The sequence below is a fragment of the Scyliorhinus torazame genome, chromosome 23 (genome assembly GCF_047496885.1).
Source record: "Scyliorhinus torazame isolate Kashiwa2021f chromosome 23, sScyTor2.1, whole genome shotgun sequence".
Lineage (NCBI taxonomy): Eukaryota > Metazoa > Chordata > Chondrichthyes > Carcharhiniformes > Scyliorhinidae > Scyliorhinus > Scyliorhinus torazame.
Window position 1 is genome coordinate 65,934,168 of NC_092729.1, and position 15,948 is coordinate 65,950,115.

Here is a 15,948-nt window from a genome sequence, read left to right on the forward strand (position 1 = left end):
TTGTGAGACCAGCTAAGATGAAAAAGGAAGCATACATAAGATCTTGGCGACTTAAATCTGATGAAGCTTTGGAGGAATATCGGGAAAGTAGGACAAATCTCAAACACGCAATAAAGAGGTCTAAAAGGGGTCATGAAATATCTTTGGCATACATGGTTAAGGAAAATCCCAAACCCTTTTATTCGTATATAAGGAGCAAGTGGGTAACTTGAGAAAGGATTGGCCCACTCAAAGAAAAAAGAGGGCCTTTATGCATCTAGTCAGAGGAAATGGGTGAGATTCTTAATGAGTACTTTGCATCGGTATTCAAGGATAGGGACATGAGGCTAAGGATGGATGTTCAAATACTCTAGGTCAAGTGGCATAAGGAAGGGGGAGGGTTTGGGTATTCGAAAAGGCATTAAAGTGGACAGGTCCCCAGGTCCGGATGGGATCTATCCCAGGTTCCTGAGCGAAGCGAGGGAACAAATAGCTGGGGCTTTAACAGATATCTTTGCAGCATTCTTGAGCACGGGTGAGGTCCCGGAGGACTGAATTGATAATGTTGTCCCTTTGTTTAAGAAGGGTAGCAGGGATAATCCAGGGAATTATAGGCCTGTGAGCTTGACGTCAGTGGTAGGCAAACTGTTGTAGAAGATACCGAGGGATAGGATCTATACACATTTGGAATAAAATAGACTTATCAGTGATAGGCAGCATGGTTTTGTGCAGGGAAGGTCATGACTTACAAACTAATATAATTCTTTCAGGAAGTGACAACGTTATTTGATGAGGGAAGGGCTGTATGTGTCATATACATGGACTTCAGTAAGGCGTTTCATGAAGTTTCCCATGGCAGGTTGATGGAAAAAGTGAAGTCGTATGGGGTTCAGGGTGTACTAGCTAGATGGATAAAGAACTGGCTGGGCAACAGGAGACAGAGAGTAGTGGTGGAAGGGAACTGGCAGGGCAACAGGGGACAGAGAGTAGTGGTGTCTCAAAATGGAGAAAGGTGACTAGTGGTGTTCCACAGGGATCCGTGCTGGGACAACTGTTGTTTGTGATATCCATAAATGATCTGGACGAAGTTATAGGTGGTCTGATTAGCAAGTTTTCAGATGATACTAAGATCGGTGGAGTTGAAGATAGCGAAGAGGACTGTCAGCGAATACTGCAAAATATAAATAGATTGGAGAGTTGGGCAGAGAAATGGCAAATGGAGTTCAATCCAGGCAAATACGAGGTGATGCATTTGGAAGATTTGATGCAAGAGCGGACTATACGGTCAATGGAAGAGTCCTGGGGAAAATTGATGTACAGAGAGGTCTGGGAGTTCAGGACAATTCATCATAGAATTTACAGTGCAGAAGGAGGCCATTCGGCCCATCGAGTCCGCACCGGCTCTTGGAAAGAGCACCCTACCAAAGGTCAACACCTCCGCCCTATCCCCACAACCCAGTAACCCCACCCAACACTATGGGCAATTTTGGACACTAAGGGCAATTTATTATTGCCAATCCACCTAACCTGCACATCTTTGGACTGTGGGAGGAAACCGGAGCACCCGGAGGAAGCCCACGCACGCACGGGGAGGATGAGCAGACTCCGCACAGACAGTGACCCAAGATGGAATCGAACCTGGGACCCTGGAGCTGTGAAGCAATTGTGCTATCCACAGTGCTACCGCGCTGCCCTTCAAAGGGCTCCTCTGGCATTTGAACCCGGGATCTCTTGCAAATTTCGAGATAGCGACACCCAAAGCGTGAATCATACCCCTAGACCAACGAGCCCCATTGTACCCTGAAGGTCGATAGAATGGTCAAAAGGCATACAGCATGCTTGCTTTCATCGGACGGGGTATTGAGTACAAGAATCGGCAGGTCATGTTACAGTTGTGTAGGACTTTGGTTAGGCCACATTTCGAATACTGCGTGCAGTTCTGGTCGCCACATTACCAGAAGGATGTGGATGCTTTAGAGAGGGTGTAGAGGAGGTTCACCAGGATGTTGTCTGGTATGGAGGGTGTTAGCTATGCAGAATGGTTGAGTAGATTGGGATTGGTTTCGTTGGAGGGACCTGATTGAGGTCTACAAAATTATGAAAGGTATGGACAGGGTGAATAGCAACAAGCTTTTTCCAAGAGTGAGAGTGTCAATTACAAGGGGCCATGATTTCTAGGTGAGAGGGGTAAAGTTTAAGGGAGACGTGCGTGGAAAGTGGTGGGTGCCTGGAACGCTTTGCCAGCGGAGGTGGTAGAGGCGGGCACAATAGCATCATTTAAGATGGACCTAGACAGATATATGTACGGGCGTGGAACAGAGGGAAGTAGATCCTTGGAAAATAGGTGACAGGTTTAGATGAAGGATCTGGATCGGCGCATGCTGGGAGGGCCGAAGGGCCTGTTCCTGTGCTGTAATTTTCTTTGTTCTTTGTTCTTTGTTCCACGTCAGGGGGCATTCGGCGGAATGTTCAACGTTCCATGCTGCCAAATGAATAGAATTTTAATTCGTGTAATAAATAGGAACGAAATACATTAAATGTCTCCTGTGGTCTTCAAGGCATTGCGTCTTTCGAAATGTCGACTTTTGAGAGAAAGCAAATAAGGCATATTCCACTTGCATATTATTCGATTTTGATTCTCCTGCGCTTTTCTGCGTATTTTCGTCATTTCTGCCAGTGGAGAATCTGGCGCTACCAATCAGCTCACAGCTCCTGCAAGATTGAAGGAAACATGTACCAAAAGTTGTGACAATCACCTTAATGTCTGCTCCAAGCAGGCGAGGGAGCATGCGCGTTAGGAGGGTGAAGCTCCGTCAGTGCCAACACTGACGTCAGCTCCAGCAGCCCACACAGAGACTGCAAACACACACGAACAGATGAAGGAGTGTGGGGGTTTACATTTATGAATCAGCATCCTGAGAAAGGTGCTGTACAATCTTTGTCTGAGAAGTTCTATTCACAGCGTTGTGATATATTCTACTTCATAGATGTTGAGCGAATCCATTCGTTTTGAGTGAGTGTCCAACGTGACAATGGCCAAGTCCCTCTTTCATTGTAATGAGGCTGTTTAGAGTTGAAACTATAGTTTCCCTCTCTGATGTTCATTCCTTTTACTATCCTTTTAACCCTGACCCGTGTCATCACCTTTGCTGAGTTTTCTTGCACTTTCTAGTCTTGTTCTAATTCCAATCACTTTCTGATAATTTGCAGCATATATTTTACTGCCTGTCCATCTCAACGTCACTGACGGATAACTGAATCAGCGTTCAAATCAGGGAACTTTTTTTAAGTGCATCTCCTCATCCCCCCCTCCTTCAAACGAGCAGAACACAGAGATATTTTCTGTGGGGTCGGGGGCTGTCAAGTGTATTTCATAAGAAAGTGAGCATAAGCTTCTAACTGCCCGTAGCATTGTTCTCCCTATCTCCACCTCTAACAATATAATTATTAACGTACACAGCCTGTTGTTTCTGCTTCTTCATTCAATTGGATCATGGCTGACCCTCTGAAACACAACCACGATCCCTCACAATCCAGTTACCCCGGATATATTTAAAAGCTAGAAATATATTGGCGTCTGTCTTGAATATGCTCAATGGCTGAGCCGACAGAATTTTCTGGGGTAGTGAATTCTATATATACAAAAGATTCATATCAATTTCAATAATGTAATTCTGCCTCGTTCTTGTCTAAATGGTCTCATTGTAATTTGGCGCTGATCTCCCCAGGCTGTAACCATCCATCTGGGGAAAACTTGAAATCTGCGCCTGCCCTTTAGAGTCCGAGAGAATAATGTCTGTTTCATTGAGGTAATTTCTCATTCTTCGCTACTCCATACTATAGTGTCTATATCCTCAATGTCGCATGGGAGGCCACCCACACTACCCAAGACACCAATCTAAAACTCGATTCTGTCTTATATGCACACTTATGCCCCTTCACACAAGGAGGACAAAACTGTACACAATGCCCACAAATGTTGGCTCACCATTGTTCGAGGCATTGAAAGCAAAACGTTCTTTTGCTGTACTAACATCCTCTTTCATGGAAAGCCAGCCTATATTTTACCTTCCTCGTTCATTGATGAACCTGCATGTTGGCTTGTATTTACATATACGCAGTTATATGCAAGTCCCCTCGGATATCAAGGTTTCTCACTATTTCTGAAATACTCTCTCAGTTCGTCGATACGCCCTGATTTTCTAAATGACAATATTTCATTATCCTCCATTATTGTCCATCACATATTCATCTCCAATTATTTACACCTGCCTAAATCCTTTGATGCCTCCTTTCATCGCCGCCACTGCGAATTGATCCACCTAGTTCTGTGTCGACAGCACTGTTGCGTTTGAAACACATTCCCACCTCCACCACATCAAACATCTTGACATAGATCGTGAGCAGCTGGCAGCCCAAGGACATATGCGATGGGTGCCGATGTTCCGATAACTTGACGGTCACCCACTTATTGCTGCAATTCCTTTAGTTTAGATGATGCAGAGAAATGCATTAGTTTAGAGGGGGCTGGCCCAATGTTAAACATGTTTCCGCATTGATGTGACTGGATTTCAGACATGTTCATAAATAAATTCCTGTGAACTCGTCTGCTGCTCTAATAGGAATGTTTCACTTCGGAAGGTTGAATAATGTTTACAACTGAAGAAATATGAACGGTATTGCCACGTTATGTTTTCATTGTTTTTGTTTAAAACAGCAATTACTCGGGTGTAGTGCTCCAGCTGTAAGGTTTAAATTACATTGGATCACTTGTGTAAAGTTCCAAAACTAAATGCATAAACTTCTAGTTAATACATTTTCTTTTTAAAATAAATTTAGGGTACCCACTTATTTTTTTCCAATTAAGGGGCAATTTAACATGGCCAAATACACCTAGCCTGCATATCTTTGGGTTGTGGGGACGGAACCCATGCAAACACGCAGAGACTGTGCAAAGTTCACATGGACAGTGACCGAGAGCCGGGATCGAACCTGGGACCTCGGCGCCGTGAGGCAGCAGGGCTAACCCACTGCGCCATCGTGCTCACCTGTTAATGCATTTTCTCACGATTCAGGGCTGGAATCAATTGAATATATTTGCATTTGCTGCAAATAAAGAGGCAATCCGTCCCCACATCTCCCGCACTGCCATTGATACAGAACACAATCTTCCTCGCTCCCTGGTTAATCCAACCTCATCCCCACTTCCTGGTCATCTTTTAGATCAACCACTCACTTCCAGATAAACCACACCTAAATGATACTACTTTTGTCACAACTACTTTAGAAAGTACCATATTGTATACTCTGTCCACTCTCTGGGTTAAAATGTCTTCTCAATTCCACATTTCATACTTTGGAGTAAACTCTGACCGCTCGGTATTTAGCTGGGTGCTTACCCTATGTTGCATAAATAAAGAAAATGCTGGCTACGTTGAGCAAGTCCGGCAGCATCTGTGGAGAGAAATAGAGTCAGCGTTTTGGATCTACATAATACTTGAACACAACGGAATCTGCTGACTCCATGCCATGATTTGGAGGGTGTAAAATGATCAATTGGAAATGAGAGACAGTTGATCTGCTCGTGGTCTGGATACAGCAGAGTTTGGTTCAACCTGAATGCCCTCTACGACGATCAATCAGTCGAGTGTCCCAAAGCCACAGAAATGAAGGAATTTACAACCGTGGTGACAACGCTGAAGAACGTGTATCCACATTGTGAAGTGAACCTGCACGGAATATGCAGTTACAAACATAGTTATAGAGGCCTTCAGGCCTCCAGTACCACTGTTTCCCCGAGGAGAGGCAATCATATCCTTATCTGCTTTCAACCTGGATCAGGTAATGGGGTGGGGTATTCGGCATCGACAGGGCCCATTCATGAACGAGGGTCATCACGAGACTTTAGAAGTTGAATTGGAGGGCATAACGTGAACCCAGTGCGAGAATGTTCAGTCAATATATTTTGGGATATTCTGTTAGTTCTGAGTCACCGTCCTTCCTGCTCGTGGCGAAGTTCCTCTTTCTATCATCTGCAGCATCTTTGAATTCAAAACACTTTTTTCCCCAAAACCTGACACCTCAAATCTAATGCTGTCGTCTCAAATGGTGACCACGTTCACAATGTTGGCTCATTTTTGAGTCTTGTTTCCAAGTTTCTGCTCACGTAAAGCCTCTTTGTGATATTTGCGAGATTGTTGCCTTTCACACTTGAACAACCAAACACTCCTCCTGAAAGATTCAAGCAATGGTCACATCTGGCAGCTATTTTTTAAACTACTTCCTCAAGCAGTCTTCTGGAGCTCTGCACATCACTGAGGCACGGATGTGTAGAATGGGCCGAAACTAACGGTTGCCAAAATTGCAGTTATTGTGCTCAGGATTGACCTTTCAATTAACATAGAGCAAAGCCTTGATTGTCATAGTCAATGTTTCCACCTGCTCCGTATTGGAGCACGGACACTTACATTTATATTCTTTGTCTTGATCTCGCCACGTGGGGATCTGGAAAACGTTCAGAGTTTGCAGACAATGTCAACTATTTCATCATTTTTGTTCCATACATTTTAAGAGTTTTCCTAAGAACTTAAGATCATCACTGTCTTAGACAATCGGACATGAGTAGGCCATTCGGCTGCTCGAGCCTGGACCGCCATTAGTTGCATACACCGCGTTAGGCGTTTGTGACAGTTGGAAAGCTACTCTTGGAACATTTTTCACATCTAACTATATAAACGGCAGCCTTTTCTATTAGTCTGCTGGGACTGGACGTGTCATTGATGTAGAGATCTGTATCGAGGGCGGAGACTTCAATGCAGACAGTGCAGTAGCTGCTGTTTGTCAGCAGCATTTATCCTGCAACCTTTGTGTGTTCAATAGAATAGGCGACGGGAAATTCAGCAATCCATGCGATAATGGTTGACACGGGAGACAGAAACGCTGTCCGTGTGGAGTTTTCACATTCTCCCCGTGTCTGCGTGGGTTTCGCCCTCACATAACAAACATGTGCAGGTGCGGTATCTTGACCAGGCTAAATGGCCCCTTTATTTAAAAAAAATTAAATACTCTAAATGTGTTTTTTTTAAATAGTGAGAGGGCGGCATGTGGCGCAGTGGTTAGCACTGGGACTGCATCGCTGAGAACGTAAGTTCGAATCCCGGCACTGGGTCAATGCCCGTGGGGAACAAAGAACAAAGAAAATTACATCACAGGAACAGGCCCTTCGGCCCTACCAGCCTGCGCCGACCCAGATCCTTTATCTAAACCTGTCACCTATTTTTCAAGGATCTACTTCCCTCTGTTACCCGCCCGTTCACCTTTCTGTCTAGATGCATCTTAAATGGTGCTATTGTGCCCGCCTCTACCACCTCCGCTGGGAAAGCGTTCCAGGCACCCACCACCCTCTGCGTAAAAAACTTTCCACCGACATCCCTCTTAAACGTTCCCCCTCTCACCTTGAAATCGTGACCCCTTGTAATTGACACCCCCACTCTTGGAAAAAGCTTGTTGCTATCCACCCTGTCCATACCTCTCATAATTTTGTAAACCTCAATGAGGTCCCCTCTCAACCTCCGTCTTTCCAACGAAAACAGTCCTAATCTACTCAACCTTTTACAAAGCTAGCACCCTCCATACCAGGCAACATCCTGGTGAACCTCCTCTTCACCCTCTCTAAAGCATCCACATCCTTCTAGTAATGTGGCGACCAGAACTGCACGCAGTATTCCAAATGTGGCCCAACCAAAGTCCTATACAACTGTAACATGATCTGCCGACTCTTGTACTCAATATCCCGTCCGATGAAGGCAAGCGTGCTGTATGCCTTCTTGACCACTCTATCGACCTGCGTTGCCACCTTCAGGGTACAATGGACCTGAACTCCCAGATATCTCTGTACATCAATTTTCTCCACGACTCTTCCATTGACCGTATAGTCCGCTCTTGAATTAGATCTTGCAAAATACATCACTTCGCATTTGCCTGGATTAAAATGCATCTGCCATTTCTCTGCCCAACTCTCCAATCTATTTATATTTTGCTGAACTCTCTGACAGTCCTCCTCGCTATCTGCAGCAACACCAATCTTAGTATAATTTGCAAACTTGCTAATCAGGCCACCTATAACTTCGTCCAGATCATTTATGTATATCACAAACATCAGTGTCCGAGCACGGATCCCTGAGAAACACCACTAGTCACCTTTCTGCATTTTGAGACACTCCCTTCCACCACTACTCTCTGTCTCCTGTTGCACAGCCAGTTCTTTATCCATCTAGCTAGTACACCCTGAGCCCCATACGACTTCACTTTTTCCATCAACCTGCCATGTGAAACTTTATCAAACGCCTTACTGAAGTCCATGTATATGACATCTACATCCCTTCCCTCATCAATTAACGTTGTCATTTCCTCAAAAAATTCTATTAGGTTTGTAAGACATGACCTTCCCTGCACAAAACCATGCTGCCTATCACTGATAAGTCTATTTTTTCCCAAATGTGAATAGATCCTATCCCTCAGTATCTTCTCCAGCAGTTTGCCTACCACTGACGTAACGCTCACAGGTCTATAATTCCCGAGATTATCCTTGCTATCCTTCTTAAACAGAGGGACAACATTAGCAATTCTCCTGTCCTCCGGGACCTCACCCGTGCTCAAGAATGCTGCAAATATATCTGTTAAGGCCCCAGCTATTTATTCCCCCGCTTCCCTCAGTAACCTGGGATAGATCCCATCCGGACCTGGGGACTTGTCCACCTTAATGCCTTTTAGACTACCCAAAACGTTCCCCTTCCTTATGCCGACTTGACCGAGAGTATTTAAACATCCATCCTTAGCCTCAACATCCGTCATGTCCCTCTCCTTGGTGATGCAAAGTACTCTTTAAGAATCTCACCCATTTCCTCTGAATCCACGCATACATTCCCTCATTTGTCTTTGAGTGGGCCATCCTTTCCCTAGTTACCCTGTTGCTCCTTATATACGAACAAAATGCTTTGAGATTTTCCATAACCCTGTTAGCCAAAGATATTTAATGACCCCTTTTAGTCCTCTTTATTGCGCGTTTGAGTTTTGTCCTACTTTCCCGATATACCTCCAAAGCTTCATCAGATTTAAGTCGCCTAGATCTTATGTATGCTTCCTTTTTCATCTCAGCTCGTCTTACAATTCCACCCGTCGTCCATGATTACCTAATATTGCCATTTCTATCCCTCATTTTCACAGGGACATGTCTGTCCTGCACTCTAATCAACCTTTCCTTAAAAGACTCCCACATTTCAAATGTGGATTTATCCTTAAAGAGCTGCACCCAATCCACATTCCCTAGCTCCTGCCGAATTTTGTTATACTTGGTCTTTCCCCAATTTAGCACTCTTTCTTTAGGACCACTCTCGTCTTTGTCCATGAGTATTCTAAAAGTTACGGACTTGTGATCGCTATTTCCAAAGTAATTACCGACTGAAACCTTAACCACCTGACCATGATCATTCCCCAATACCAGGTCCAGTATGGCGCCTTCCCATGTTGGACCATTTACATACTGCTCTAAAAAACTGACCTGGATGCTCCTTACAAATTCTGCTCCATCTACGCCTCCAACACTACACGAGTCCCATTCAATGTGGGGAAGTTAAAATCTCCCATCACGACCACCTTATTGCTCCTACATTTTTCTATAATCTGTCGACATATTTGTACCTCTACTTCACGTACGCTTTTGGGAGGCCTGTAGTAAAGTCCCAACAATGTCAGTCCACCCTTCAGAAAGCTTAGTTCTACCCATATTGCCTCAGTGCTCGAATCCTTCTTCATGCCCTCCTTAATCATAGCTGCGAAGTCATCTCTGACCAGTAATGCAACTCCTCCACCAATTTTACCTCCCTCTCTATCCCTCCTGAAGCATCTATACCCTGGGATATTTAGTTGCCAGTCTTGCCCTTCCCTCAACCAAGTCTCCGTAATACCAATAACATCATATTCCCAGATACTAATCCAAGCCCTAAATGCATCTGCCTTATCTGCTACACTTCTCGCATTGAAACAAATGCACCTCAGACGACCTGTCCCTTTGCGTTCATCATCTCTTCCCTGTCTACTCTTCCCCTGAGTCACATTGAGTTTATTATCTAGCACCTTACTGGCTTTAGTTGCTGCCTCTTTACTGACCTCTAACTTCCTAATCTGGTTCCCATCCCCCTGTCACATTAGTTTAAAACCTCCCCAACAGTGTTTGCACATTCTCCACATGTCTGCGTGGGTTTCACACCCACAAACCAAAGATGTACTGATTAGGTTGACTGGCCACGCTAAGTTGCCCCTTAATTGGAAAAGAAAAAAATAATTAGCTACTCTAGAAAAAAATTTAAATTCAGTGAGCAGGATGGAGCTTGTCTGTGAGGGATATGTTTATCAGCAGCAGAAGGAGGGCTTAGGGTGGAAAAGTCACGTCAAAGAATAAAAACAGCAGGGACAGAGTAACATTATCTAAACAAACATGTCTTTGAAATGTCACACATACCCACACTGGATACATATATGTGCTCTTTTAATTAAAATCTGGATAAAAAACCAATCCCTGTCAACCCAAGGGACAGAGGGAAAATTGGAAATACAATTGGCTCAATGGGAGGAAGCTGAGGGTAATGGTGGAAGGATGCTTGTCGGACTCCAGACCTGTGGCACTGCATGTGTCTCTCTGTCTTCGCTCTCTCTTTATCTCTCTCTGCGTCTCTCTCTCTCCCTATCACTCTGTCTCTCCCCCGCTCTCTGCGTCGCGCCCTCCCCACTTTCTCTCGCTTTTTCTCACGCTACCTCTCTGACTCTCTCTGTCTGACACCCTCTCTTTCTCTCTCTCTTTATCTCTGTCTCTCTCTCTCGTTGTCTTGCCCTCTCACTGCGTCTCTCCCTGACTGCCTGTCTCTCCCACTCTTTCTCTGCCTATCTCTCTCCCTATCTCTGTTTTTCTGTCACTCTCTCTCTCGTTCCCTTTCTCCTGCTCTCTCTGTCGCTATTTGTCTCTGTCTGTCTCTCTCTTCGTGCCTGTTTCAGTCTCCCGTTCTCTCTCTCTCTCTGTCTCTCTCACTCTCTATATCTCTCTCTTTCTCTCTTTCACCCTAACCTCTCACTTTCTCTCTCTGCCTTGCTCTCAGTCATTCTCTCTTCCTCTCTGTCTCTGTCTCTCTCTGTCTCAGTCGCTCTCTGTATGTCTCTATTTCCATCTCTCTCTGTCTTTTTCTCTGAGTCTGCCCGTCTTTCTATCTCTTTCTCTCTCTCTATGTATCTCTCTGCCTCTTTCTTTCGCCCTCTATTTCTCTGTCTCCCTCTTATTCTTTGTCTCTCTCTCTGTCTCTTCTTAAAAATTTTTTTTTAGAGTACCCAATTTTTCTCCAATTAAGGGGCAATTTAGCGTGGCTAATCCACCTACCCTGCACATCTTTGGGTCGTGGGGGCGAAACCCACGCAGACACGGGGAGAATGTGCAAACTCCACACGGACAGTGACCCAGAGCCGGGATAAAACCTGAGATCTCGGCCCCGTGAGGCAACAGTGCTACTCTCTGCGCCACCGTGCTGCCCTTTCTCTCTCTCTGTCGCGCTCTGTCTCTTTGTCTCACCGCCTCACTCTCTCTCTCTCTTCTCTCTCCCCTTGCTTCGCGCTGTCTCTGCCTCTCCCCCTCTCTCGCGGACTCTTTCTGCCCGTGTTTCTTTCTCTCTCTTTCTCTCCCCTATCTCTCTGCGTCTCTCTCTCTAACTTTCTATTTCTCTCTCTCTCGTCCTTCTCACTCTACTCTCTCTCTTTTTGCCTCTGTCTCTCTCTGTCGCTCTGTTTGTCTCTCCCTGACTCGCTGACTTTCTCTTTCTGTCAGTCTTTCTCTATCTCCTTCTCTCCGTGTCATTCTCGCTCATCCTCTACTTCTCTCTCTTTCGCTCTCTCTCTGTCTGTCTATCTGTCTGTCTCTTTCTCCTTCGGTCTCTGTCTCTCCACCTCTCTCTTCGTCTCTCACTCTCTGTCTGTCTCATCCTGTCTATCTCTCTTTTTCTGTCTCTCGCTCTCTATACCTTTCTCTCTCTGTCTCTCTCTCTATCTTCCTTTTTCTCTATCTGTCTGTCTCTCCCTCTCCCGCTCTCTCTATTTATATATAGAGAGAGGGAGAGAGGGCAGATCCATCTGTATCTTTCTCTCCGTCCCTCTCTCTCCCTCTATCTCTGTCCGAGGCCATGGGCCTCCTCTCCCTGCCGTTTGAGGAGGTTGTATCGGAGAAAAGGGGCGCTGTGGGGTTCTCGGCCGGTGGACTGACGGAGATCTCACACCACGCCGCCGATCTTCGCCTCACCGTCCTGACTATGTTTCGGGGACTCCCGCCTGCGCGGACCCCTGTCGACAGCTGAATGTATAATCCAGCAGGGGATGTTTAAGAAACGTGAAGTGACCAGGTTGAAGATGGACACCGACTTAGAGATGAGAAGCGGGAGGGCGAAGAGTCGGAACGGGGTGGGGGACCGTCCCACCTCGCGCGGACGTTGTTGTGGAATACGCCTGGCCGGAGGAAGCCGGAGGTTGACGGTGAGGCGCCGGAGTCGGCGCAGAGCCTCCCCTTCACCGCCAAGTCCAGCCTGTGTGTCCATTACGGCCCCCGACCGACCCGTGGTGGGTCGGAAACTGGGCCGAAACTCCCTTAAGGCTGTACGGAAAGATACCGTACTCCAGGTGTGATCCCACAACGAGACGACGAAGTGGTCGATTAAAACAAAACTTTATTAATACAGCATGAAAATAACTTTAACATCACATAAGACAATATCTTATAATTACCCATAAATCAATGCAGTGACACAATACCCCATTAAGTGTTATATTTACTCCCAGACAAACACCAAGAAAGAAAAACAGTCTGAGTCTTGGAGAAAATATGTGGAGTCAATTATCATAGAATTATCATAGAATTTACAGTGCCGAAGGAGGCCATTCGGTCCATCGAGTCCGCACCGGCTCTTGGAAAGAGCACCCTACCCAAGGTGAACACTGCCACCCTATCCCCATAACCCAGCAACCCCACCCAACACTAAGGGCAATTTTTGACACTAAGGGCAATTTATCAAGGCCAATCCACCTAACCTGCACATCTTTGGACTGTGGGAGGAAACCGGAGCACCCGGAGGAAACCCACGCACACACGGGGAGGATGTGCAGACTCCACACAGACAGTGACCCAAGCCGGAATCGAACCTGGGACCCTGGAGCTGTGAAGCAATTATGCTATCCACAAGGCTACCGTGCTGCCCTACCTGCTCTACCCTTTGAGCCTGCTCCGATCTTAATTCTGATCTTGGCTGATCATCGAACTCAGTCACCTGTAGGGCAGCCGGGTGGCGCAGTGGTTAGCCCAGCTGCCTCAGGGCGCCGAGGTTCCAGGTTCAATCCCGGCTCTGGGTCACTGTCTGTGTGGCGTTTGCACATTCAGTGCCTTGTTTGCGTGGCTTTCGCCCCCAAAACCCAAAAATGTGGAGAGTAGGTGGATTCGCCACACTAAAGTACCCCTTAATTGGAAAAAAAATGAATTCGGCATTCTACGTTTTTAAAAAACTCAGTCACCTGCTCCCCACCCCCTCAGATTCCATTGCAGCAAGTGTGAAATCGAACCGCTTCTCGAAAACATACACTGTTTTGGTCTCAATTGCTTTCTGTGGGAGCGAACTCCACAGACCAACCAATATTTAAATGATGAAATTGCTCCTCATCTCTGCCCTAAACGGTCTACCCCGTATCCTCAAACCTCGGCCCCCCTGGTATGGAAACTCCCACCATCGGGATCGTCCATCCTGCATCTACCCTGTCGGGTCTTGTTGTAAATTCGTAGGTTTCTATAAGATCCTCAAACATTCTCCTGAACTCCTGAGAACACAATGCTATTTGACTCCATTTCTCCTCCAACGTCAGTCCCGTTATCCAATGAATTGGTCTGGTAAACCTCGCACTCCAGAGCAAGAACAAAGTTCCTCACATAAGGATGCCAAAATTCTTCCAGTCGTGGCCTCACCAAGTTAAAGGAGGCGTGGGATGGATGAATGACCTCCACCTGTTGATGTGTAACAGGCTGTAGGAGAGGGGCCGAATGACCGTGTCCTGTTCCTAGGAAACAGACTCTTGAATGGAATGGAGAGAGTGAGGTGGGAAGGTGTGCTCAAAGAAACTTCCTATTGCCTCCCCGGGCGGGTGAAGAGGTTGGCTCCCTTGCGGAGAACCCCCAAGTAAGCGTCCTTGAACTGTCGGTTCATTATGGCGTAGAGGATGGGGTTGATGCAGCTGTTCAGCCAGGTGAAATTGCCAGCCACCATGTGGACGAGAACGGGGGCCCGTTTCTTCCCGTCCACCACATGTAGAAAGCAGAAGGGGAAGTAGCAGGTCACGTAGACGAGGAACATTGCGAAGCACATGCGGGTCACCTTCCGGAACTCGGCGCTGCTGCTCCTCTTGGCTTGGCAGCTGGAGGATCCGCTCTCCCCACCCTGGAAGACCACTTCGGTGCCAGGGACTACGGTCTCAACGCTCGTGGCATCAGTCGACCTTGTGGGCGCCTCCCCGGACAGGGAGTTGGCGCTGGGGCCGTCGGCGATCCCACTGTCCGCAGTGGAGACCCCAGCCGCCATTGGCTTCCTCCCGCGACCATCGCCCTCCAGCCGGTACCCGTCCAGTGCCTGGGCCGCCGCCTTCACCTTGCGATGGATGAGGAAGTAAAAGATCCCGATGCAGCTGAGCCCAAGGCCGAACATTAAGAACATGAGGATGGTGGTGTAAGGCCTCCCCCGCTCCCGGTGGAAGCTGCACGTGCAGACTGGCGGCAGGAAGACATAGATATTCCAGAGAGGCCCGAAAAGCGCCAGGCCCAACAACCAGGGCAGGGCGACGAAGAAGGGCATCATGTGGCGGGAGAAGACCCGGTCGAACCTCCGGGTGTCCGAGATGAGGACGTAGCGGCTCATGGCGATAAGGATCAGGCTGAAGATGGAGACGGAGTTGGCCAGAAAGAGGACCAGGCCGAAGACACGGCACATGCCCTCGCCCTGCCGCCAGGCGAAGTGGATGAAGGTGTCGGTCGTCACCGGCTGGAGGAAGGCGCAGTAGATGAGGTCGGCCACCGTCAGGTTGAGGATGAGCACGTTGAGGCGGGTGCGGATCTTCTTGTCCGTGGCGAAGGCAAGTACGGTCATGACGTTGCCCACGGTCCCCACGGCCGTCACCAGGATCCCCAGCAGGGCGCCAAAGTAGCGGTAGTTGACGACAGCCGGGTGGCAGGTCACGTTGCTGAAGGAGGAGTTGGGATCCATCGAGCTCCCCTTGTGAGAAAGGCCGCAACCGAAGACCACAATTGAAATTCACAATCGAAAACGACACTTGAAGACCACAATCGACCCGAAGAGGGAAGGAGCGTCTTGAGACTGGCGACGGGCAGCGATGGTGTCTCGACCCGATGAGTGCAGTGGTTGTGACGACTGCCCTGCCTCTGCCCGGCACTTGCTCGGAGCCCCTTTATAGAGCAGTGCGGCTGCGGAGAGTTTGCACAAACTGTTCCTCTGACGCCCGGTTTGTTCCAGACCTGCTTCCTTTTTCTGAAGCTTCCTCTCCAAATCACCCAGAGAGAGATAGAGGGGGAGACAGAGATAGAGAGAGAGAGACGGAATTTCCATGACCCAGAATTTGGCAATACTTGGAACGATTCCGCGAAACCTTCAGGGGTTTGCAGTCAGATCCAAAACGCCGACGTCATTCGGGTGAGCAACAAACCGTACAGGGACCAAACCGACGTAGTCGAAACCACAGCCCAGTTGGGAAAGGGTCGCCGTCGGGAAGGTGCTCACTCTGAAGTGCCAGATAGACCAGAACAAGTGCGGATCAGTATCAGATGGTCACTAGAAAATCAACTCGGGATGGGGAGGGTAGGGGCTGATGGAATTCAGGAAATACCGCTTC

At 47.4% G+C, this 15,948-nt stretch overlaps 1 protein-coding gene across 1 annotated transcript; it reads right to left on the reverse strand.

Moving 5' to 3' along the window:
- Positions 1-14,088: 14,088 nt before the first annotated feature.
- Positions 14,089-15,376, reverse strand: LOC140399772 (G-protein coupled receptor 84-like). Its single transcript, XM_072489260.1, has one exon. The coding sequence runs from the start codon at positions 15,303-15,305 to the stop codon at positions 14,175-14,177; it is 1,131 nt and encodes a 376-aa protein (XP_072345361.1). The 5' UTR covers positions 15,306-15,376; the 3' UTR covers positions 14,089-14,174.
- Positions 15,377-15,948: the final 572 nt, after the last annotated feature.